General features: G+C 34.3%; 1 protein-coding gene across 1 annotated transcript in view; it reads left to right on the forward strand.

Annotated features, from left to right (window-relative positions):
• Positions 1-2,193: 2,193 nt before the first annotated feature.
• LOC110094961 (protein ENHANCED DISEASE RESISTANCE 2-like) overlaps positions 2,194-15,951 on the forward strand; it is a 33,161-nt gene continuing 19,403 nt past the window's right edge. The window contains exons 1-14 of the mRNA XM_020820315.2: positions 2,194-2,698; positions 8,412-8,486; positions 8,585-8,638; positions 8,762-8,827; positions 8,920-8,984; positions 9,643-9,677; positions 13,892-13,981; positions 14,051-14,097; positions 14,175-14,275; positions 14,669-14,764; positions 14,868-14,932; positions 15,049-15,120; positions 15,226-15,372; positions 15,479-15,774. Coding sequence (XP_020675974.1) covers positions 2,540-2,698; positions 8,412-8,486; positions 8,585-8,638; positions 8,762-8,827; positions 8,920-8,984; positions 9,643-9,677; positions 13,892-13,981; positions 14,051-14,097; positions 14,175-14,275; positions 14,669-14,764; positions 14,868-14,932; positions 15,049-15,120; positions 15,226-15,372; positions 15,479-15,774 — 1,368 coding nt within the window. The 5' untranslated portion in view covers positions 2,194-2,539. The remainder of the gene's footprint in view (positions 2,699-8,411; positions 8,487-8,584; positions 8,639-8,761; positions 8,828-8,919; positions 8,985-9,642; positions 9,678-13,891; positions 13,982-14,050; positions 14,098-14,174; positions 14,276-14,668; positions 14,765-14,867; positions 14,933-15,048; positions 15,121-15,225; positions 15,373-15,478; positions 15,775-15,951) is intronic.

Genomic DNA, 15,951 nt, shown 5'->3' on the forward strand with positions numbered 1-15,951 from the left:
TCAGAATACGCCACATCACCTATTCGTTCGGTACTGCTGACGTGGCTCATTCTGATTGATCTCCAGACGGCGTTCAGCGTCCAGCCTCCGCTTAGATAGAATAATTTATCCTGTAAAGAAAGATGAGGTAATGAGCGAGTGAGTTCAGCGATTCAACTCAAAATTCATTTGTTTCTTTGTTGCTTTCAACAAATTTTTATATTAAAAAGCTATTTTAGAAAATAATAAGAAAGTTGTCATAAATGAGAAAAATTATTATGTGCGGAGTGCGCACCATCCGCACAAGCCTAGGGTACCGAGTGCTGGTACCACTAGGTACCCAATGCTTGTGCGGACTGTTCTCCCCGCCCGCACTCCGCACCTAATAATCTCTCCCCAAACGAAGCCTAAGAAGAAGAGAAATAATTGATGTTCAAAATGCTTTAATTGTGCCCTAAAAGGAAGGATGTCATACTATCTATATGATTGTTGATGATTTTCTCTCCCTCTTTTTTTTTTTTTTTCATTTTATGTGGAGGCAGTGTTGCTAAGCAATTTAATTTAAAATTTTCTTGTTATGAATTGTCCTATGAAAGTGATATATATTGTAGATATCTTATTTCATTTACATCAACTCATTAATGAGAATGCTATCATGGTTTTAGCATCTTTAGAGATATTTAAAATTTTATTTAGATAAAATTAATTGATAATATTGACTTTTATTTATGTTTAAGCATATCCTAATTTTACATATTTATCTTATAAATTTAAACTTAAATTTATTATTATTTTTATTTTGATATAAATCATATTAAAATATTCTAATTTTTTTCTCATAATTAAATTGTATACTTTTTAAAGCCAATTCAAATAATAATCTAAACTTGATTTCGAGCCTAGTCAAATTGACCCATTCTAAAGCCTATAAGTAATTGGATTTAATTCATCAAGTATATATGTAATGTACATCATTATTAACCTTGAACTAATGATATCCTGGAAAAAAAAAAGAAATTAATTATTCAAAATATTCGGAGTTATAATATAAATGTTTAAAATTAAAAGGAAGATGTTTAAATTAGAGAATAGATAAACTACTCAATAGGAGTAGTCAATAAGCTTGCCTAACAAAACACGAGTTTTTAAACGATTAGGTGGAATTTTAGCTAGCATTTCTACTCCAGATGAGAATGTAAATTCAAAAGTATCAGGCTTTCTTAAACTCTTATCAAAGTCAAAGATTTAAGCCCCACCTCACTGATTGTGTATTTCATTAGGCTAGGCTCGAGTCACTACTTTGTAGTGATTCAACATATATATATGTTCTGAGATTATCCTTAAATCATAAGTCCTCATCCTTCGATAATATATTCCTAACTATATAATAAAATGTCAACTCAAATAATATAATCTCATTCAACAACACTGAAGCCCAATCTAGGATAAACTAGAGTACTAGTGCTCTATACTCTTTATCCTTTGGCCTCTAGAAATAACCATTGAATAAAAAAAAATCTCATTTTAAAATTCAATAAATCATATCATTGACTTAAATTTTGAAATATAAGAAAAAATTTGCCACAACTTTAATTGAGAGTGTTCTCAAGAGATTCACCTATCTTATGATGTAATAAATCATAAAGGCTTATGTTTATGAGGAACTTGTAACTTCAGGTTAACATAAACTCCATCTTATTCCCATAAGAAGAGAAAAGATCTCTCGGAACATAAACAATTTTTTAAAACTCATTTTTGCATTCAAACAACTTTATAGAATATCATGATCACCTTGCCGGTGATATGGTGTTCTCTCTGTCACATTTTATTACATAAATGGCAAATCTTTAATTTTTTTTTTAATTTTCTTAAATGAAAATAACATTCTTAAACTTAACATACTCCAATAGATTTAATTATAAAAAAATATTCTAATTTTTAAAAAATAATAAAAATTTTATAATCAAATATAATTTTAATTATTATTTAAAATTAAACTCATTAAAAGTGCCCTAATTAAATTATTAGTCATTTCATTCTTTTTATGGCAAGAAAATTAAGGCCTAAGCACAATTAATCGTACTTGCGGCCCATCAGACCGGCGGGCGGACCACCGTCTTCCTAATCAATCACCGCATCTTCTGTCACTTTTATTCTTCTTTTACTCGTTAAATGGGCAGAATATTAACAATTGATAAATGATCAGCAATGCTGAGAGAGAGAAAGCGACAGGGAGAGTATGGGTTTCCTGTTCTGTTCTATTTTTTCAAAGTATAAATTGAAGGGGGAACTGGGGGAGAGGAGAAGGGCGGAGCTGGGGAAGAACTCAGTTTACTTCCATTTCATTAATCTGAGCCCGCACTTTGGTGCCATAGATTCAGAGGGCACCATTGCCTCCTTACTTTTCTCTAACCATCTCCCTCCGCGGTGTTGTTTTTGTACGTAGAGCCGATCGTCCAAGGGGAAGCGGCAACTCTGTCGGGAAGCTAGGAGGGTGGAGGAATCAGCGTGAAAGATTCTAGCTTTCATAGATTTTAGGATTTGGTGGGGGGGATCTGAGATGGGTTTATCGCAGCCACAGGATGGTCGGAAAATGGAGGGCTGGCTATACCTTATTCGATTCAATCGCCTTGGCCTGCAGTACTCCAGGAAGCGCTACTTCGTTCTCGAAAATAACGCCCTCAATTGCTTCAAATATGTTCCCTCTTCAAACAGAGAGGTGGGTCGGAGTTTCTTGGAATTCTTTGCTTCGTTTAATTTTTTCTCTCTTCTCCAGAACGATAACTTCAGTCAGAAGAAACCGAGATAGAAGATCTCTGAACACTGTCTTTTGTAGATCTGTTTTGCGTTTCATTGCTTCGTTATATTTTTAATTAACCGGCTTTCCTTTCTTTTTCCTCTTCTCTTTTTCCTTGTTTTGTCCGATGATAGGATAGCGTCTAGTTAATCTGCTTTCTGTTTCAAGCTACTTGCAAATGACTATCTTGCGTGAATTTTTGATGTGATGATGATGCCATCGAAAAAAATTGGTATTATTTCCTCTGCAATTTGAAGGTGCGCAATATCATGGATCTGTATTTGTGGGATACGTTTTGTGTGAAATTTAAGTTTTTTTTTTGGAAAGAAATATAGACATATTTGCAACTTGGTTACTGATAACCATTTTATTTGAAGATCATATATAAGTCTATAATCAGTAACTATTATTTCATGGAGAGCTATAGAAGATCCTGCTAAAGAAACTTTGACATTCTTACTAGCTTACTGCTGATCAATTCATTTGAACTCATTATCTTTGATTCTATTTAAGTAAAATAACTGTCCTCCTGCAGTACATACATAATGAATCAGCCGAAAAGTTGCAATAAATTTTCTGAGAAGAAAATGACATTTGCAATAGCTTGCCAACTTCTTTTCCTAAGTTATTGCGTAGGTAATCTCAAGGTCAGGTTTAAGAGGGGCATGTTAGGTTATGTGCCCTGTCTGAAATTTTTAACATATCTTTTTATATAATAGATATATATTAATATGCCTCTTTGATTTGATATTTTCTATAGTAAACTTTCAATTTGCGCCTCCATTAAATTTTTTTTTTTTGGCTTAGCCATTGGGTAATCTTATTAGCAATAGACTAGTTTTAGAACTACGGTGAAAAAAGATTAGATGAGCCTTATGTAGGTTAATCTTTTTTATTTTTATTTTTCTTCATTGATGTTTATCATATCTATGCATGTTGTTGTTGGTCCCCATTGATGAGTCCTAAGATTTGATGGGTCTTTAACTTATAGCTAAGTCTTTTGAATTGTTATGTGAGGAGACTTATTATGTTTATATATGTGATTGTCAGCTATGATGAAAAATACATTTGCTTGACATTCGAAAAGCATGTTTCCTTGAATATCATACCAAGTTAAGATCTTAAGGATTCATGAAAATAACTCTTCCTAAAATTTATTATCTTTCTTTTCTTCTTATTCTTCTTTTGTAATCTAAGGTCTCTTGCTTCATGTTTCGAGCTTTTCTTCTTTAATCATTTGTGAATAGTGGACAACCAACTCTTCTTGAGAGGATCGAGAGAGAGCGTGCTAGGCAATTTTTATGAGAGAAAAGATTGGATAAGTACCATACCACGGGTACTGTAAGAGGAGATAAATAAATAATAAAGCACAAAGAAGTGACAAATTTATGATGGTTTTGTTCGAAGATCTTCCTTCCTTCAGAGCATTCAAGAAGAAATATACACTTTCTGAATGAATCACAAGTGACAATTGACATGTTGCTGAGCTTGAATTAGGCCTTCCTGAGAAGAGAAAAAAATAAAATAGAGGAAAAATATATTTGAGAAGAAAGTGCATAGGAGGGATATTACAATAGGTTAGAAGAAGGAGAAGCAAATAAAGTAAAATGCCTATGAATTTAATGAACTCAAAGAGAACATCAGTGAGCTTTTAGGAGTTTGAGAACAACTTCAACTCTAGCCAAGAACCTCAGAATTTAGTAAATGCTTGTGAGAGTGTTGAAAGCAAGTGTGTGTAATTGCTTAACCTTGTATTTGTATGCATGTGCGTGTAACCTCTATAATGAGTTGGTGATGGGGTATTTGTAACGCCTTCAGCACTGACTAACCAAAGATAGGAATGATGATTAACTATTGAAACATATAGTTTCTACAAGCATTACTGGTGTACCAATTTGCTTGCATGTAGCTTCAGAACTAGAGAGTTTTTGGTGGAGTTGTGCATGTAACGTTTTGGCTTATATGAGTGATCACAAGATGGTTACTTGATTGACATATTGATGCTTAGTTGAGTGCTATAAACCTCAAAAGTTAGTAATTCTGACATCTTGATGTAATATGACCAATGATTGAAACACATTAATTTGCTAGAGGTACTAATTGAAGCTTAGAAATGAATGTGGTTATTAATTAGTTGTAAGGTGTTAGACCAGTGCAGGATGGACTGGTCCAGGAGGGACCAGGCTCAAGGCGGACAAGTTCTGCCTGTTACAAAAGGCGGACATGTTTCGCCTCCTTGGTTTTCGCCTCCAAACTGTGGGGTCCAGCAACCATCCTTTAGGAGGGAATTAAGGTGGTTTAGGACGAAAAAATTTAAAGGAGGGGCTGTTTAGAGATTTCTTTTATTATTGCATACTTATTTATTTATTATTACATGCTTTAAATAGGATGTTTTCCTAGGGTTAGGGTATCGAGAGTTTTGCTGAATTTAGTTTGTTCTTAGGGAGTTTTGGGATCTAGCCGGTAGCTAGAGATTGAGAGAGCCGGATCCTCCTCTCCAATTGAGAATCCATTGTACATTGCTGTTTTCTTCCATCTATTATCAATTAAAAAGATTTTCTTGGGTTTTTCCTATTAGTTCTTATTAGGATTTGAGTATGGGAGTTCTAAAATTAAAATTTCAGCCAAAACATATTTGATTTCTACAATTACTTCCTAACAAAGGTATCAGAGCAATTTCTTGGGCGAAAATTCTCTTCCTCGTTGATTTCTGCTTCGTTTCTTCTCTGATCTTTCAATTTTTTCTGTTTGGAGGCCATATTCACATCAAAGTTGTTTTTTTTTACTATTGGAGTCTAAATTCGGGTACCTATGGTAGAAAGAAAGGTAGAAGTGTTAAAAGGGGAGATTGAACAATTGAAGAAATTTCAAACATCCAAACTCAACTTTCAGATGTTAAAAGTCAAATTTTAGCCATTAGTGAGAAGATGGATGAGAATTTTTCCATCCTGGAGGAGATGTTGAAGAAGTTGTTCGAGGGCCAACCTAAAATAAAGTCGTCAGAGATGAGGGAAGCCTCTGACAACCAAGGAATTGGGGAAAACCCTAATACGATAAGGCGAAGGGAAGATCAAGAGGTGGAGATTCGGGGAGAAGAGAGAATGCCTCTCCTAGAGCTTATTACTAGGGAGGAGTCGGGTAGAGGGTATGGGGAGAGGCGTGAGGAGGTCGTACATGAACGAAGAGGAGCGGAATTTGAAAGGGGAAGGGCTAATTATGACCGAATGGGTGCTGAATTTGAAAGTGGAGGGGTTGATTATAATCAAAAAATTTGAAAGGCGGAGGTGGGAATTTAATGAAAGGTTTGGGTGCGAGTGTTAGAAGGGATGATTGTGACATTTTGGGGGAACCACCCCTTGGGGAATGAGAATTATGGAGGAAACGGGAGGAATTAAGGAGATTCGAGAGTGAGGAAGCTGAAGATGATATTTTTGAGGGAGATGATGCCCATGGGTGGATTTACAAGGTGGAAAGATACTTTACCGTCAATAGGTTGACGTAGCAGGAGAGACTGACGGCAGCCGGGGTGTGCTTGGAGGGTAAAGCTTTATCATGGTACTAGTGGAGGGATACGAGGTGACCCATATATATGAACCTGGAGGGAGTTTAAGGACTACTTGTTGGAACATTTCCGAACTAGTTGACTAGGAGACTTCTATGAGCTGTTCTTAACCCTGATGTAGGAGGGGAGGGTGGTGGAATATCGTGGTAGTTTGAGCACCTGGCTAGTCGATTGGACCAGCTTCCATAGATTGTACTTGAGAGGAACTTTATGAAAGGGCTCAAGCCAGGGATTTGAGCAACAATTAGAGTGATGAGGCCTCGTGATTTGGGAGAGGCTATGGAGCTAGCTTAGTTAGTGGTTGATCAAAGGAACCTGGAGAGAGGGACTTGAGGCAGTAGCTCAGGAGGTTCGTATAGATTACCACCACCTTTTTGGCATCCAAGGAGCCGACACTGGGTAGTCTTCGGAGACCCCGAAGGAGAAGACTGAAGGAGGAAGACCTGGGTATAACTTTAAGAAGCTCACAAAAACAGAGTTATAGGAGAAGAGGGCGATGGGGTTCTATTTCAGATGTGAGGACAGTCATACACCGTGTCACAAATGTAAGAACCGAATTCTTCAGGTTCTCACCGTTTGTAATGACTAGGGAATTGAGAAGGGTGTTATCTTTTCACCTTGCGGACAAGGTGGGTCTTTGAGAGGGAGTTATTGTTAGACCGGTCTAGGATAGACCGGTCCAACCGGTCTAGGAGGGTCCGGCCTCAAGGAGGATTGGTTCCGCCTAATACATAAGGCGGACAGGCTTCGCCTCCCTAGTTTCTGCCTCCAAATCGCGGGGTCCAGCAACCATCATTTTGGAAGTAATTAAGGTTGTTTAGGAGGAAAAAATTAAATGGAGGGCCATTTATAGATTTCTTTTATTATTGTATGTTTTTTTTCATTATTGTTATTGTATGTTTTGTTATTATTATTGTATGCTTTTAAGTAGCATGTTTTCCTAAGGTTAGGGTATTGAGAGTTTTGCTAAATTTAATTTTTTCTTAGGGTGTTTTTGGCTCTAGCCAGCAGCTAGAGATTGGGAGAGCTGGATCCTACTCTCTAATTGAGGATCCATTGTATTTTGTTGTTTTCTTCAATCTATCATCAATTAAAAATGTTTTCTTGGGTTTCTCCTATTAGTTCTTCTTGTGATTTGAGTTTGGTAGCGCTGAAATTAAAATTTCAGCCAAAGTTTATTTGATTTATGCACGCACTTCCTAACATTAGGCTCATTGGATTTGGTGAGATTTTGCATTTACTGATCTTGAATGAGGTGTTGGGGGTTTGCTTGAGAAGCTATTGAGCTCCATGTTGATGGGGGAAGGAAAATGTTTTTTCTCAAATGAGAAATGGTCTTTGGAGGCAATCATGAGAGTTAAATGTCTATCAACGGTTCAAAGAAGGCTCTCGAGAATGTGCATGAGAGATCCTTTGCAGAAATGCACAATAGAGTTAAACGATGGTTAAATTCCTTGCCAATTAATGTTGCATCAACATGTAGGGTTGAGATTGCATCAATGATATAAGCATGTTTTGGGTCTTAGGGTATCGAGCGTTTTAATGAATTTATTTTGTTCTTAGGGAGTTTTGGGCTCTAGCCGGTGGCTAGAGATTGGGAGAATCGGATCCTCCTCTCATATTGAGGATCCATTGTATCTTGCTGTTTTCTTCCATCTATCATCAATTAAAAAGGTTTTCTTCCATCCTAGAAAGTCAAGGCTTATTTATGAGCTATTTTACTTAATAAGTCTAGAAGTCATAACTTGTCAGCAAATTTGTCTGTGTTTGTGATCAATTATTTATATTTTGATTGTTTATTTCACATTATTAGAAATGATTTTTCTTTATTAGATTTAAATGAGAATTTGACTTTTAACCGGACACAATGGCGAAAAAGGATTCATGTAGCCGACCCCACGTAGTGGGACAAAGGCTTGATGTTGTTATTTTTGTTCATTTCACATTTTTGCTTTACTGTAAATGGTTGTTCGATTAAGTAGGTGCTGATTTTCTTTTCAGTTAAATCATGAATCTAATTATCATAACAAATGGCCAGGCAAAAACAATCATCTATATCTTCTGTATTTGCAGGATCCTCTTCGAAGTGCACTTCTTGATTCCTGTATACGTGTGACAGATAATGGGAGGCTGAACATACATAAAAATGTATGATTAGTTATCGAACTTAAATTTGTAATCAGCTCAATTTTCAATTTAACAACCTTTCTCAGACTTTATAATAAAAATATTTGCCTTTCTTGCAGGTTCTTTTTATTTTTACCTTATATAATGCATCTAATCACAATGATCAGCTTAAGGTGTGGTGAATTCTATAAGCATCACAAAACATCTATTAGATATTAGTTCATCCACTACTTGCTGTTGGTCCCATTGTAGATTTTGTTGATTCTAATGTGATTTTTTTTATTCATACCTGGTAGTTGGGTGCCAGGAGCTCAGAAGAAGCAGCTAGGTGGATAAAAGCCTTAATGGAGGCAGCACTGAAGGTTTTATTTATTTATTTATTATTTTTGACTTTTTTTTATTTATTTAATTGTTTGTCTCATTTGTATGATTTGTCCTGGTTTTTGACCTACAGGAATGCCCAATTAAAGCAGAGAATGTTTTGGTGTCTCGTTCGAAAAGAAAATGGCAATCTTTTAGGTCGTTTAGCAACTTTGATTTCCCTTACTAGGACAAATTATTTTCTTTGCTTCTTTATTTCTTCCAACATCTCACATAATATTTAATACTTATTGATTAATTGAGTGCTTATTGATTTATTCTCAACCGGCTATTTTTGTGTTGTATCCCTCCGAATGCCCATTTTTTAACTCGCACATATAATTCTTAACTTTCTTTTGTCCCGTTTTGGTTCAAACTATATTTTAGTTACTGGTACAGCATCCATATTAATTTTTTAACAAACTTCCTATGTTGGAAAATAATTGCAAACCGCATTTGAACTGTTGAATATTAAATATCTTAACATCTAAACTTCTAGAGGCCTGTTGCAGTCAGGACTTAAACATTTTTTTTGTTGAGATGACATTGCAAAGAAAAGATCAGCAATTTAAGACGGCTTGTATTATATAGATTAACTGAACTTTATATGATTTTCAATCACATAATTCTTGTGATATCCAAAAAAATGATTTTGTGAGCTTGTGCACTGTTATGCCTATTTTCACGAAGTTCCATTGATTTTAGGGAATTTTAGCAGATCCTGATGTCATTGTTTATCAGAATTGTTTATGCAGCTAGCTTATTTGCAGCTATCAATTTTTTCTGCCTTCTTATAAAGACTTTCATAATGTGACAGGTTGAGTAGAGGTAGAAGTCGAATGCGCTCCATTGGTAAGTGGATTCCTTTCATGTCACAGGTTTGTGATTATGCATGATTGTTTTATTATCTTGTACAAGCATGCTGCTACCATCATGTATTTAGTTCTAATATGGAGTCGATTTTGACTGACTTCAACAACCCTAAATTGAAATCTTTGCTTACTCAAATTTCTTTGATTTGTTGTCTACGTGAAGTAGATTTTGGTACAATAGAAACTAATTTTAATTGTACCATGTATTTGTACAGAAGTTATATTTTATGTAATATATTTGTTTATATATTAGTTTTTTTAGTTGACTTTTTTCATCTTAAAAGGAGAATTTGTGCCAATGTGTTATGTATTTTTCAAACTCAAGATCACATTGTTGATTGTGATATACAATATGATAATTATGTCTCTATTTTCATCAATTCCATTATTAATTTAAATATTTATCCAACTTGTGAAAAAACATGTGTGCAGTTCACTAATTGAAATCATGAAATACACTCTAAATGTTGTTTCACAATCTTTTATCGGGTTACTTCTTCAGAGTTTGTGCATGGATAGCAATGGCCATGTAATTAAATCCAAGTCTTGAAAGTCTATACATTGTAAAATCACAATTATCTTCTCTTGGATTAGATCATCCACTGAAAAAATTTGATCTATCTTATTGATAATCAAATTATCATGACCAAATTATCTTAAAAAGTTTTTTGAAATTGTGTATGCATTAAAATGATGTTAAAGGGAATATACAACTTTGGTCTTACAATGAACACTAAACTATTAAGACGTATATAGAAGGAGATTGCTGATTTCCTCCTACGACAAAGAAGTCCCTCCTTTACATGCATTGCAAGTATACCTGAACCATATTCAAGCAATATTTTAAGTCTGAAATTAACTTAAAATTGATTTTTGCCTTAGGACTGGAGCTTGATAGTGTTCTAATCGATATTGGACAAAGATCAAATTTGACTTGTGTTTCTACAACATCCCAGTGCAGCCTATAAAACAATATATTAGAACAGAAAAACAAATAACAAAAAAAAAAAAAAAAAAAAAAAAAAAAAAAAAAAAAAAAAACTGAGAACAAGGAAATTAATCATTGTGTTCACCTCAATTGATATTGCATAGCTTCGATAGAATGAATATTATCACCCCAAGTCAATAAATTTATTATAATCATATAAAACTAAATAAAAAGTGGATTTGCAAACCAAAAATTAGAATGAAATATTCTAACTCCAACCACCAAGGCCAAGCACAAGTTCACAACTTGTTTTTTGTATTTTATACAACAACAACAACAACATCAAGCCTTTATCCCACTACATGGGCGTGGGGTCGACTACATGAATCCTTTATTGTGTCATATTAAAAGTCAAATTCTGTTTTAGATCTACTCAAGCGAAAACCTTTAGACTCTAAGGTTGACCTCCATAATTCAAGTTTACCTTCAACTCCCTCTCTAGTCTTATCAACAAGAAGAATATCATCGGCAAAAAGCATACACCAAGGTACATCCTCTTGCAAATGTCTAGTGAGAACATCCATGACTAAAGCAAATAGATATGGGCTTAAGGCTGATCCTTGATGTAACCCAACCGAAATAGGGAAATACTTGGTCAATCCACCTTGTGTTTGAACACAAGTAATAGCTCCTGCATACATATCTTTAATGATTTGAATATAAGCATTATTGACTCCTTTCTTTTCAAGAACTCTCCATAGCACTTCTCTTGGAACTTTATCATATGCTTTTTCTAAATCAATAAATATCATATGTAGATCCTCCTTATTTCCTCTATATTTTTCCATCAAACCTCTTAATAAATGTATGGCTTCCATAGTCGACCTACCCGGCATGAATCCAAATTGATTTTGAGAAACATTAGTATCACGCCGCAACCTATGCTCTATAACTCGCTCCCATAATTTTAAAGTATGACACATTAACTTAATACCTCTATAATTCGTGCAATCCTGTGCATCGCCTTTATTCTTAAAAATAGGAATTAATACACTCATTCTCCACTCATCTGGCATCTTTTTAGTCTTCAAAATAGTATTAAAAAGTTTAGTAAGCCATGAAATTCCTTCATCTCCTAAGCATTTCCACACCTCTATTGGAATATCATCAGGTCTAACAGCTTTTCCACCATTCATTTTCTTTAAATTCTCTCTAACTTCAGTTTTACTAATACGCCGATAAAATCATAAATCTTTATTTTCATTTAGGGTGCTAAGGTCACTATAGTCAATTTTATTTTCACAATCTTCATTAAAAAGTTTAACAAAATATTTCATCCACCTTTGTTGAATATCATCTTCTAAAAAAAGTATTTTTTGATCTTTATCCTTAATACACTTCACTTGAACTAAATCCTTACTACTCCTATCTCTTTGTTTGGCTAACTTATACATATATCTTTCTCCCTCCTTAGTATTTAATCTATTATATAAATCACTAAAAGCTAATGTCTTTGCATCGCATATTACTTTCTTAGAATCCTTACGAGCCACTTTATATATTTTCCAATTATCAGAATTTTTAAAATTAAACCAATTTTTATAACATATCTTCTTATTTTTAATCTTTTCTTGCACAATTGGATTCCACCACCAACTATTTTTACTATTAGGAGCTTTTCCCTTTGATACTCCAAGCACATCTTTTGCAATATTCTTAATATCACTAGCCACTTTTTCCCACATAACATTAGCATCCTCATGCACAGACAAAATCTTAAGATCTAAAATCTTACTCTAAAAATATTTTTGATAATATTCTTTAAATGCCCACATCTAATCCTAAAAAAATGTTTTACATTATTTTTTATTTTATGCCCCTTTATCTTAAAGTTTAAAATTAATAATTGATGTTGGGTACATAAATTTTCACTCGGAATAACTTTACAATCTTTGCAATCTTAAAGCCCATAACTAATAATCGATGTTTTTTGTATTCTATCTTCATTATTAATTAACATACATAAAAAATGCAATGTTTATCTATCAAATATTTAGTCTAGATAAGAGGTCTATCTACAATATGCTACCCATTAAGGTTTAGTATGCATACACAAAACTTTTCTGGTTGATATTATTAACATATGATGATTCCATGTAGCAGAAGTAAAACCTAAGTTGGTGATTAATCAATCAATGGCATGATTACAGTTCTGAGCCATAATGAGCTCACATAGAATCTCATCCATATTCGCCTTCGACGGTTGGAGTGGTGTTTCCATCAGTCACATTGGAAACACATTCCCACCATGAAGCAATAGGGTACCAACTCCATCATGTTTGATAACTTGCTATCTTTGTCAGGAATGGCCTGTGGGTCTTCGCCTCAACATCCACAATTAAGAATCATAGTTAATCATCCCATAACACAATAACCAAAACAGTCATGAATTCAATATGCCAACAAAGAAGGTACAACTAAAAACATCATCGTTGTGAGTTCATGGGGTTAATCTGTGATGCCCTCCACGCTTACTGATGAAGCGGAACTTCCATTTTCCAAATGCAAGCACATCCATATGATCCTATTGGAAATTGAACATAATCAACTTACATTTTGTTTGTAGGAATAAACGATATCATGCATTTTCGGGCCCCTTGGTTAGATTTTTCTATTGATATTCTATGCGAAAAGTGTTGTTTGGATTTATTTTTTTTGTCAGCTATTATATTAGGAGTTAACCACTCAAAATGGTGGTGAGAAATTGCTTTCTGGTAGCATTTTAAAACAATTGCTAGAAAGTGCTTTTTGAAAAAATCAAGGTAATAAAAGTTCAAGATATACAAGAATTCCTACCTTTATGCCTCACAATATATAGTCTATGTATCAATGATAAATTTGACTATGAACTATTAAAATTTAAAATGAATTTGTATAATTTGTTGTACATTATGAAAATAATTATATTTGGTATTATTAAATTTTTATTCTATTATTATATTTTTTGTGATCTAATTACATGGAGATATCACCCAATTTACTTCGTTAAATGAATATTTTTTTGTTGATTCAATACGTTGTAAAAGCTCAATTGACCATATGCCAATTATTCTCATACTTAATTGATGAAAGGTTTGGATCCGGGGGAATAGTTCTTCAGCAGTATAGAAGTTTGTATGTTTCAACATACGGCTGTGTTTTGCTTTTGAATAATTTCTTATGGCTTTTTTTGCAAACTGATGTTATTATCATAATCTTGCTGCTAGATTGGACTGCCTTTTCCTCCATCCACTCAGATTTAATGACGTCTGATGTTATCGCACCTTCTCCGTGGACTATTTTTGGATGCAACAATGGTACTATATTTTCATGTTTTAATCTTTGATCGTTCAGGTTCCATATATGATTATACATATCTTATTTAGGCTTGCGGCTTTTTAAGGAGGCTAAGGATGGTGACTTTTATGAGAAGGTAACATGTTAATTTGATCTCTATAAGACAGTTCTTGAAGTGCATGGATCAGTACTGAATATACTATTTTTGCTTAGTATTGGGATGATCACCCGGCTATAATGGCAGTAGGTGTTGTTGATGCACCATCTGAGGCTATTTTTCAGACAGTTTTTTCTCTTGGTCCATCAAGATCCGAGTAAGAATGGTTCTGTGTGCATTATTTTAAGCTTCTTGCTGTCCAGCATGCCTTTGAATCTGCATTAGAAGTAAATGGGTTCTCTTGCGATAATGACAGAAATTTATCATTTTTGGTAGCTTGGGATATTTTCCGTGGCCTCTTATATATATATATATATTTTTTTTTTTCGTGGCCTCTTCTTTTCACTTGCGGAGATATTTAGGATAGCTTGATTGGTGGTGTAATAATGAAATTTTTTCATCGTTTGCTGAGTGAGAGGGGTGGGGGATGATGCACCCTCATTGGTACGGAGGTTTAAGGAGAGGGAAAATTAATTTTTTTACTTGCATTTTTTTTCCTATTTCATTAACAAAATGGCCTTGTTTCATAAATATAACTTCGTTTTTGCAGATGGGACTTCTGCTTTTCAGCAGGCAGTGTTGTTGAACATTTGGATGGGCATAATGATATTATACACAAAGAATTAAAGAGTGATTGGCTGCCTTGGTCAGATATATATCTTATTGCATTCATTCTGTTGTGAGCTCGTCAATAAAAAATACCAATTTCTTCTTTTTTTTTTGCCTTGTTGGCTTTTGTTTCACTTCAGGGGAATGAGAAGAAGAGACCTGCTACTAAGGCGTTATTGGAGGAGGGAAGATGATGGAACATATGGTAAAATATTTGGAAATTACTTGCTGCTATCTGTGTCATGATACACATGCAAGTAACATCATATCTGTTTGTGGAACTTATTGCATGTACTAATTCTTGAATTTTTATTTTGTCAGTTATTTTATACCACTCTGTGTTCCACCAAAAATGTCAACCGCAAAGGGGCTATATTAGAGCCTGCCTTAAAAGTAATGTATGCTTAGCATTTAACTTTTGATGCTTCTTAGTTTTACTATGATGCCTTAAGATGGATGGGTACAATTTAATTATGCCAATTGCTTATTCTCCTATAGGTGGAGGGTATGTTATATCCCCTATAAATCGAGGAAAGCAATCTGTTGTTAAGCACATGCTTGCAATTGATTGGAAGTTTTGGAAGTCTTATCTATTTTCCTCTTCTGCAAAAAGCATTACAATTCGGATGCTTGGAAGAATTGCAGGTGATGTTACAGCCTTGAAACAGTGATAGATGCCCTTTTGTCTATCCCTTCATAAATGACTTTTTGATTGCATAACTGATTAGCGCAAGTCATTGATTTATTGCAGCCTTGAGGGAATTGTTTCGAGCAAAAATTGGAAACCACCAATGCTCTGATTTCTCCTCAGGTGAACTAATGAGGATTGCGACGTTGCCACGTATTGAACAAGAGGAAATTAAGGTGGAAGTGCTGTCTGGAGATGGAAATAGCAGTAATGGAGGGATCAGGGGAGAGACCATTCAATCTCCTTCAATACCAACCTTGAGTGGATCATTCGTTCAACTGAATGATGCTGCAGATGAATTCTTTGATGTTCTGGATGAATCAGAGTGTGATCAGCCCGAAGCCATTTGGTCATCTGAGGTAAGCATGACTGAACGGATGACTTTTTCTGTGCTTTTTTTTAGAAAATTTTGTCATATTTTACTTTAAATTGGAATTTCTAACTAATTGTAGTAAGTTGAAAATTCAAATTTTATGATCCATTGCTCTTTGCATGTCTGATATTGTGAACTTCGACTTTTTTATTCCTTGAAATCG

Source organism: Dendrobium catenatum, unplaced genomic scaffold (genome assembly GCF_001605985.2).
Source record: "Dendrobium catenatum unplaced genomic scaffold, ASM160598v2 fragScaff_scaffold_501, whole genome shotgun sequence".
Lineage (NCBI taxonomy): Eukaryota > Viridiplantae > Streptophyta > Magnoliopsida > Asparagales > Orchidaceae > Dendrobium > Dendrobium catenatum.